At 41.3% G+C, this 10,002-nt stretch overlaps 1 protein-coding gene across 10 annotated transcripts in view; it reads right to left on the reverse strand.

Moving 5' to 3' along the window:
* Positions 1 to 1,376: 1,376 nt before the first annotated feature.
* Positions 1,377 to 10,002, reverse strand: part of LOC147029180 (uncharacterized) — a 52,505-nt gene continuing 43,879 nt past the window's right edge. For 8 of the 10 annotated variants that reach the window (XM_085876403.1, XM_085876399.1, XM_085876401.1 and 5 more), the window contains one exon: positions 1,377 to 7,852. In XM_085876403.1, coding sequence (XP_085732529.1) covers positions 6,294 to 7,852 — 1,559 coding nt within the window. In that variant the 3' untranslated portion in view covers positions 1,377 to 6,293. Of the gene's footprint in view, positions 7,853 to 9,728; positions 9,910 to 10,002 lie in introns of those variants that run through there. The other 2 variants (XM_085876405.1, XM_085876407.1) reach the window with 2 other exon arrangements.

Here is a 10,002-nt window from a genome sequence, read left to right on the forward strand (position 1 = left end):
CTGCTGCAACCACGAGGAACGTGGTCGGCCCATTGGCCTCCTCTACTCACGAGACTCCCGAGCTGAGAGAATCTGGTGAGCAGGATTAGCGTCAGGAAAACGAGCCACATATCCATACAGCCGCAGCTGATGCTCACGGACTATGCAGGTAACAAATCTCATTTTAGTCTCTCTCAGCAACCGCTCGTTGGACACAAAGTCCGACCAGTGATAGCCAAGGATTCTCCGAAGAGACCTGGTACCAAAGCAATTAAGTCTCCATCTCAGATCCTTGGTCAGAGTCCAAATCTCGCATCCTGAGAGCAAGACTGGAAGCAGCAAGGACCTGAAGACTCGGACTTTCGTCCTCCCGCACAGTTACCGGCAGCGCCACACCCCATGATCCAGTGAATCCATGACTCCCCAGGACCGACCCAGACGTCTATTGACCTCTGACTCGCAGCCAGCAGAGACATGAATATCACTGCCAAGGTAAGTGAATCTCTCCACGACCTCAACACAAACAGACACAGACAGGACAGCGGCATAGCATGGAGTGCTATGCAAAAGATGACAAAAAAGCATTAGAATTAATTTTGGATGTAGATTTGTTGTTTCTGACAGAATGATAAAAGAGGCAGGATATCACAAGTGTGTTGAAAAAGCAATGCTGAGGCAAATAACAAATACCTCCCAGATTATGATGCATCAAAAGATGGTTCTTATTTCATGTCCAATGATGCTCATAATTTATATGGATGGACCATGTCTGAAGCTCTCTACCTTAGGGGGTTTAAAATAGGTAAAAGAGAAGAACAATGAAAAAGCCTTGAAAGATGTTTAATCTTGATAAAAAAAAATAATTGGATGAGGGAAAGTTAGGATATTACTTTGAAGAGGATTTAAAATACTCAGAACTTCACAATACTCATAAATACTTAACATTTGCTGCTGAAAAAGAAAGACAAAAAAGAATGTTTCCATGATTACCAACAATCATTAATTACATGTACACACATGCTGTTGCGGAGCCGGGCATCGGTTGCGAGCACGACTGGAAGGTGGAGAAGTAGGGTCGACTCTACCGAACACCCGGAATCTAGATCGTCACCCCGGATAACTCCGGAGCCGACGGGTCCCTTATCAGATCGAAGATCGCCAATAGGTCGACCACGCGGGATAGGATCGATTGCCAATTTCAATTTACCGAAATACCCACGTCGTCCAAACTACCGGGGAAATTCACCCTCGGCAGGATCTGCGCGATCCAAGCCGTACCCCGAGCGGAGAGTACCAGATTACTGCCGGGCCGATTGCACGATTACGGCAACAATGAAGCCTCCGAGTTCCTGTTCGCAGCGTGGCAAACCAATGATAGAAACACAAAAACGAGCCGATACATTCAACAAATGGATATTTATTTACAATAGGCAGGGAGGGGAACACAAAAGGGCAGAGTTATCGGACTAGAAAGAATGCAAATTATGTACAAGGCACTTAACAGTTGTTACTTAAAGACGGGGCCCCAGACACACACACGCACACATAAATTCCCAGAAAGAGAAATGGACCTTCCCGCCTCGTGCGGTTTGGCCGAGACGAGTGAATCAGGATGCGTCCAGCCCAATGCCAGCGAGATGCGTCCAGCCCAGCACCAGCGAAATGCGTCCAGCCCAATGCCAGCGAGATGCGTCCAGCCCAGCGCCAGCGAGATGCGTCCAGCCCAGCGCCAGCGAGATGCGTTCCGCACTCAGCATCGAGAGATGCGTTCCGCGCTCGAGTAGACCAGACCCAAATCAGCGACGAGCAGACGGGGCGCCGTTGTTCCTCCTCACACTCATCCCGACAACCACTACTCTGGTGGGAGGGGTTTATTCTTTTCACCACTCGCCTCCTGATTGGACTAGGGGTTCTCACGTGACTTGTGGCGGCCTCCCGATTGGCTGGAGGCACGTGTGTAGTGCTCACCTCCGCTCATTGACTGGAGCTTCGAGCCGAAGCGACGGAGGCTCCACCCACGTCCTCAGCTCTGGCCACGTGCCTAATGGCGATGGTGCAGAGTCGGAAACGGGGCGGGTGAGACGCCCGCTCCTTGCCGATTGGCTTAGAGGGACGACATGCCTATGTTAAGCTCCGCCCATGCGCGTGCTTGCTGGCGAGCGCGCGAAGAATGCCGCGAGCGTTATGGTGACCGGTGGAGTGTGGGAAGGTTGCGTTGTTGCAGTGGATGAAGGAGTAGTAGCTGTAGTTGTTGTTGTGAGTGATGTAAAAATCCTAACTATCAAAATAACTCTGCAGCGCATGTATGTAATTCCCATTAGACACAGGTAGGAGGCCCTAACTAGAAACACACACTTATCGAAATAACTAAGCTACAAAGACGGCTGTCTGTCCGTGTGCACAAGGCTTCAATTCGTAACAATATATCCGTTGAGACCATATTCTGTGCAGAGTGTTGGTGCTGCCAAAGCAGTCTCCTTGGCTATTGGGCACAATCCTGGACAAGTCACCACTCTGACACAGGATACCAGCAAGCTGGTGCTCATTTTCCTGACCTTGGAAGGATGACAGACTGAATAAACCCCACCTGGTATTAATTCAACAGCAAAGGAGGATTTGAACTCAGGACACAAAGATACCAAGCCAACCAACCTCACCATTAAGCCAACACCAGGCATGTACACACAGATGAACAGAAAAACTTTCAACTACATTATACGATGAAGACAATTCAGTCTTTGATCAAGGAAACCTGAGACAATATTTATCAGTTGGCTTGAGAACAAAGAAAATTCATAGAAAAATTTTTTTTAATCGAAGGCATTGATTTCAACACTTAGATGTAAAAAGTTGTGAAGACGACCTTCGAGAAAGACTTCTACACGTGAACAATTCCGGATTTGGCAAAACGATGGAAAATGTGAGAAATCGACAAAACATAAGACTCAATACATCTTGGGGAAAAAAGCAACCAGATTAATGAAATACATCTTCGGAACAAGTAACCAAATTAATTAAATACATATTGGGGAAAAAAAACATCCAAATTAATTCAATACATCTTGGGAACAAGTAACCAAATTAATTAAATACATCTTGGGAACAAGCAACCAAATTAATTAAATACATCTTGGGGAAAAAAAAACATCCAAATTAATTAAATACATCTTGGGGGAAAAAAACATCCAAATTAATTCAATACATCTTGGGAACAAGCAACCAAATTAATTAAATACATCTTGGGGAAAAAAACATCCAAATTAATTAAATACATCTTGGGGAAAAAACATCCAAATTAAATCAATACATCTTGGGAACAAGTAACCAAATTAATTAAATACATTTTGGGAACAAGCAACCAAATTAATTCAATTCATCTTTGGGAAAAAACATCCAAATTAATTAAATACATCTTGGGAACAAGCAACCAAATTAATGAAATACATCTTGGGGAAAAAAAAACATCCAAATTAATTCAATACCTCTTGGGAACAAGCAACCAAATTAATTAAATACATCTTGGGGAAAAAAAACATCCAAATTAATTAAATACATCTTGGGGAAAAAAACATCCAAATTAATTCAATACATCTTGGGAACAAGTAACCAAATTAATTAAATACATTTTGGGAACAAGCAACCAAATTAATTCAATACATCTTGGGGAAAAAACATCCAAATTAATTAAATACATCTTGGGGAAAAAAAAAACATCCAAATTAATTCAATACATCTTGGGAACAAGCTTCCCCTCATCCCACCCTTCTCCGCTTCCCGCAGACCCTCCCCCTCTCGGGTTCCCTCCTCTCAGCCCCACACCCTCCACCTTCCCAAGACCATCACAGCTTCCCTACACCCTACTCCCTCTCCACATTTCTGCACCCGACCAGCAATTCTTCCCCTGTCCCAAACAGTATGTACCTCAAACAACCGAGGCCTCCACTCCAATCGACAGATCTTCCAATTTAGACCAGAACACTGCCGATAAATCAGACATCTGTTTTTCAGAATTCTTCCACCCAAAGGATGACCCTGACTCATTAACTTCTCTCCCTGGCTATGTTGTCTCCTTCAGTTTGATCAAGCTGAACCCCGTTTTGGTGGTGGAGATGCAATGTACATGAACAATTCCAATTCACACTCTCTGTGTTCTGCTCTTGCACCTCCCAAACTCCAGGAGTACCTCTGGCTGAACTTCCCTCCACTCCCACCTCGTGTTTGTCTTTAGCTTGTACAATCCTCGAATCAGTGTCGACTCCATTTATAATCGATCGAGTTATCTCTCTTTATTCACAGTCAACATGAAACAACCTTTAACCACTCATCCTAACTTTCACTTCCTCATACTTGGTGACTTCAATCGTCATCATGTCAATTGGCTGGGTATTGGTACCCCTCTCACCAGCCATAAGGCAGCACTTCAGCAAAGGACTTCTATGATTCCAAACTGTACACACTCCCACCAGGATTTCTGGCAATGGCAAATCCTCCCTTCTGGATTTGGTTATGACCAACTTTCCCGGCAATGTCTAGTGCTCTTCCACTGCACCAATTCGTTCATTTGATCACGTGCTTGTGAAGGTCAACATCTCTCCAGCTATTCTCAAAGAACAGCTTCAGTGCTGGCAGGTATGGCAGTTCACTCAAGGAAACTTGCAAGGACTGCAAGCAGCGATTGTACTTCAGCACTGGTCTCCGATATTAACGCAGTCTGCGAATTCCTGCACAAACAACTTGCTCTCCCTCATGCACATAAATTCCGTCTTGTCTTCAATTATTACACATACTTCCACCCATGGTACACTGAATCATGTGGTGAGGCAGTTGCCTTGAAACAACAGCAATCTCCTCTTGGAAGGAAAACCCGACCGAAACCAATCTTTGATCCTTCCACAAAGCCCTCAAGAAGTGTGTCCACTCTCAGGAGAGCCTGAAAACAGTCCAACCTTAAGGTTGAACTTTCAAACTTGTCTCTCTTCTCAAAAACAAAGTGGAGCCTCATTGTGTCTGTCTCTGGAATCAATTTGGATTCAGACCCGGTTACTCTACACTGGACATGCTGCTTCTGCTATCCCAACGATGGATAGAGGCCTTCAATCTCAGACATGAGATCAGGGCAGTCTCTCTCAGCATATCTTGAGCATTTGATATAGTGTGGCACCCCGATTTGCTCTCGACACACTCTTCCTAAGGCATCCATGTGGCTTCCTTATTTCCTCTCCTCATGTAGTCAAGGTGTGGCTCTCAACGGGATCCTCTTCTTGTCAAAATTGGAGTGCCACAATTTTCTGGGCCAGGTTCTATTCCTCATCTTTATGAACGATTCTTTTGAATTGATGGAAAACACTCTTGATGGCATTGCTGATGACACCACCCTCTGCCATAATATCATTCCTCCTTCAGAGAGACAGGAGCAGTCACTTCCATCTCCATTAACTTCATCAGTCACAATCCGGTCAGATACTTTCAATCCTGACAAATCTCAGACTAACTTTGTCTTGCACTAAAAAAATTGTCTGGCTCACCCTCCCATCTACTTCCAAAATAATCCACTTGAAGCTCAGTCATTCAAACTTTTGGGCCTTATCAGCCATGATTTTTCTTGGGCAAACCATGTGTATAAGTTGGTCACGAAAGCCAGTTGCCGACTGGACATCCTCCATGAGTTTTTTCTTTGGCACATCAGAACTTTTACCTTCTTGCGAGGCCTTTATCTTTATCAAGGCTTTATAATTTGATCAAGTCATGCTCTCCCCTATGGAATGGTCAACAACCCCACCAATTTTCAGCTTCAAACTCTCTCATTGTAATTGTATCTTGAGGAAAAACAAAGCACTTCAATGTCATTGGAATCTCCCACAATGAGGCTAAGTCTGTGGACCTATCACTTTCACATAACAGAGTGTTCGGTGGTCTTGCTGTCTTCTATCACCTCCTTTCTGGTTTTACACACTCCTCCCTTTCCATGTTCCATCCCCTCCACAGGTTACCTTTGCACATGATCTGCTAGTAACGTACACAATATGCCTGTAACTCCCTCTTGGTAAAACTCTCAAAATGCACTCACTGGTCACCTCCACTCCTTCTTTCCTCTATTTTCACCCCCAACCTCCTCAGTCTCTTAAATCTCATTCTTCCCTCTTCTGCTTCAAGTCGGCTGTTCACAAAGTCAGGTAATATCCCATCCGCAACCACGATCCTTTCTACCCATTTAACTCTCCCCAATCACAACTCTTCACAGGTTTCCTTCCACTTTCGTGATTGAGAGTTTGTGGCTGCATCCATCTTGTTCACCTCATAATCTCCTCTCACCCTTATTCTCCCCCACCTCCCCCATTTCTCGAAATCTGCTCCGATCTTGCATGGCTCATCCGATGCTGATTGAAATCACATTTTTGAGAGAAACCTTTATCACAGTCAGAACACTTGTAAGGAAACTCTCCAGTGTGGGTGGTACTATGGATGTTTAAACTCTGTTTATAAACAAAACTCTTATCACAAATGGAGCATTTGAAGGGACGCTCTCCTGTATGGATCCTCATATGTATTTTCAAACTGCTTTTGAAAGAGAAACCTTTATCACAAATGGAGCATTTGGAAGGATGTTCTCCTGTATGGATCCTCATATGCATTTTCAAATGGTCTTTTGTAGAGAAACCTTTATCACATATGGAGCATTTGTGTGGGCGCTCTCCAGTATGGACCTTCATATGCGTTTTCAAATTGCCTTTTCTGGAGAAACCTTTATCACATATGGAGCATTTGTGTGGGCACTCTCCAGTGTGGGTGGTACGATGGGTGTTTAAGGTGTGTTTATAAACAAAATCCTTATCACATGCGGAGCATTTGTAAGGACGCTCTCCTGTATGGATCCTGATGTGAATTTTCAAACTGCCGTTTTCATAGAAACCTTTATCACAAATGGAGCATTTGAAAGGACGCTCTCCTGCATGGATCCTCATATGTGTTTTCAAACTGCCTTTGTGATAGAAACCTTTATCACAAATGGAGCATTTGTGTGAGTGCTCTCCAGTGTGGGTGGCACTATGGATGTTTAAACTCTGTTTATAATTAAAATTCTTATCACAAATAGAACATTTGTAAGGATGCTCCCCTGTATGGATGTTCATATGTCTTTTCAAACTGCTTTTGGAAAAGAAACATTTCTCACATATGGAGCATTTGAAAGGACGCTCTCCTGTATGGACCTTCATATGTAATTTTAAATTGCCTTTTTGAGAGAAACTTTTATCACATATGGAGCATTTGTTTGGGCAATCTCCAGTGTGGGTGGTACGATGGATGTTTAAACTCTGTTTATATTTGAAATTCTTATCACAAATAGAACATTTGGAAGGACGCTCTCCTGTATGGATGTTCATATGCGTTTTCAAACTGCCTTTCTGAGAGAAGCTTTTATCACATGTGGAGCATTTGTATGGGCGCTCTCCTGTATGGATCCTCAAATGCTTTCTTAAACTGCTCTTGTGAGAGAAAGCTTGATCACAAATGGAGCATTTATAAGGACGCTCACCTGTATGGATCCTCATATGTGCTTTCAAATTGCCTATGTGAGAGAAACCTTTCCGACAAACAGAACATTTGTGTGTTCGCTCTCCTGATAGGATCCCCAGCTGTCTTTTAACATTACTTGGTGAAGCAAAATCCATCCTGCGCCCATTATACTTAGAACATATTCGTCTTTCATTAATCCTTCTGTGTTTGGTTAATTTAATATTTGTGTTGTTTTGATCAGACATGCACTTGTATTTTAAAGGTAGTGAGTCTTGATCAAGTGGTTGTTTCTTCAAAGACTTCTTCACTGTCAGGATCCACCTCGACCTGATTTCTCCAATTGGACCTCGTGATTGTTCTAGAAAAAAAAACAAACAAAAAAAACAATATATTTTTTGAATTTCTTTCTTTTAAAAGTCAAACTAAAATGCAGAATATTACACGTTATTTGTAAAGCTTTATATACCACAAACACATACTCCCAGTGTTATATGAGAGGACAAGAACTTACAGGCTTGCATGCTATTTTTTTCTGTTCAGATAATGAGGGGACCATTTAAATTGTTCTGTTTGAGGTAGATAAGGTACCCTATTAATAGTGTCAAAAGGGAGGGTTTGACACACTAATGTGTCCCATTTCTCAAAGTCGCAATGGTCGCTCACGTGCACTCACTCGTATTTCTCCTTTTGAAACAATAAACACATTACTTCATCAAACACCTCTCTTTTGACACGACTCCCCTGCCGTGGGCTGGTGCTTCACACCTTCCTTTCATGTGATCATTTCTTTAAGAAAATTGAGTCGGCAAATAGAGATCCTATAAATATTTGTTTATGTTTCATTTTTGGGAATAACTAAATTTTCCAATAACAATCATCACCATCGAGTATTACGTGAACTTTGTTCTTGGTTTTTGCATCTTTGTTAAGCAGATGAATGAAATACCTCTCGAAATCCTCTTGTCAGAGTACTCTTATATGATATGTATATGTGTATATATATATATATATATATATATATATATATATATATATATATATATATATATATATATATATATATATATATATATATATATATATATATATATATATATGTATATGTGTATATATATATATATATATATATATATATATATATATATATATATATATATATGTAGGGTGAATATACTGATTCTGGCTCACTTTTCCCCATGTAAATGAATGGGGGATTTTCAGCGATTCATATTTTTTTCCCTAAAAAATAAACCCCCTTTTTATCCCAAGGTATATTTATTTGTCTCCCCTTTTAACCTGGGGACACTTTTTTTTCAAATAACCCATGCAATAAGATAAAGATTTGTTCAAGTAGTAAAGTGGTAATGTGATTTGTTAAAGGTGATTCTAAAGAAATATCTGAAACGTCTAAGCCTCGGGACACTCTTTTTCAAATAACCGATGCATATTGTTTAGCTCACTCATTGAACCTATAAAGATTTGTTCATTCTCAAATTCCTTCAATAGTTTAATTTTCTTTGCACAATAATCCCCATCTAAAATATTTAAAAACAAAACATTTGAATCTTTATATTTTTTAAGATAACCCTTTTGTGCCATTACGAAATGATAAACTTCTCTTAATGCTCTTGTTTGACCACCTCCTGAGCCACAGGTTATTTTTTGTTAAGCCACGCCCACTTTCAAATGGATTTTTAAAAGGCCCGCCCACTTTTCACGAGGTATACCATAAGCCACGCCCACTTTCCTCTAAGCCCCGCCCACTTTCCGTGGAATTTTTTATAAGCCCCGCCCACTTTTGCTAAACCCCGCCTACTCTAACATCATTTCCACTTCATCTCTGACTCACAAAGAAATCACTAGAAAATTCCAGCATGTTATGGTTTTGAAAAATTTCCCAACGAAGGCTTGCCTGGGCTTGCCCAGGGAATTTCCAAAGGAAACCACACCCACCAGTCTTTCCCTATAAAAGCCTCAAGCCCAGACTCCATTTTAAACATTTTTTTTGCTGGCGATGGTGTGCTGTGTGCTTGCCTGGAACTCTCCGACTTGTATGGAACTAAACCTTCAAGTTGATGAACTGGATTCAAACCTCTTATCCATTGAGGTAAGATTTTATTTTCCTATTTTTAGTTCCTTTTAAACATCGACTCATTTAATAATTAAATAACTTAATTAATACATTATTATTTTCTCTCACAGGAAATTGTATCTGAAATGCAATATGAAAATACCGATTTTGCCACAACTTGGGGCGAAATTGTTGGCTTGGTTGAAGACCTTGTGAGCGACCAAGACCCACAGAACGAGCAAGACCTTGAGTGGGATGACTTTGGGGTTCCTTGGAGATTGACTACTTGTATGGAACTAAACCTTCAAGTTGATGAACTGGATTCAAACCTCTTATCCATTGAGGTAAGATTTTATTTTCCTATTTTTAGTTCCTTTTAAACATCAACTCGTTTAATAATTAAATAACTTAATTAATACATTATTATTTCCTCTCAC

This window comes from Eptatretus burgeri, chromosome 4, assembly GCF_056783735.1.
Source record: "Eptatretus burgeri isolate ZD-2024b chromosome 4, Ebu_testis_v1, whole genome shotgun sequence".
Lineage (NCBI taxonomy): Eukaryota > Metazoa > Chordata > Myxini > Myxiniformes > Myxinidae > Eptatretus > Eptatretus burgeri.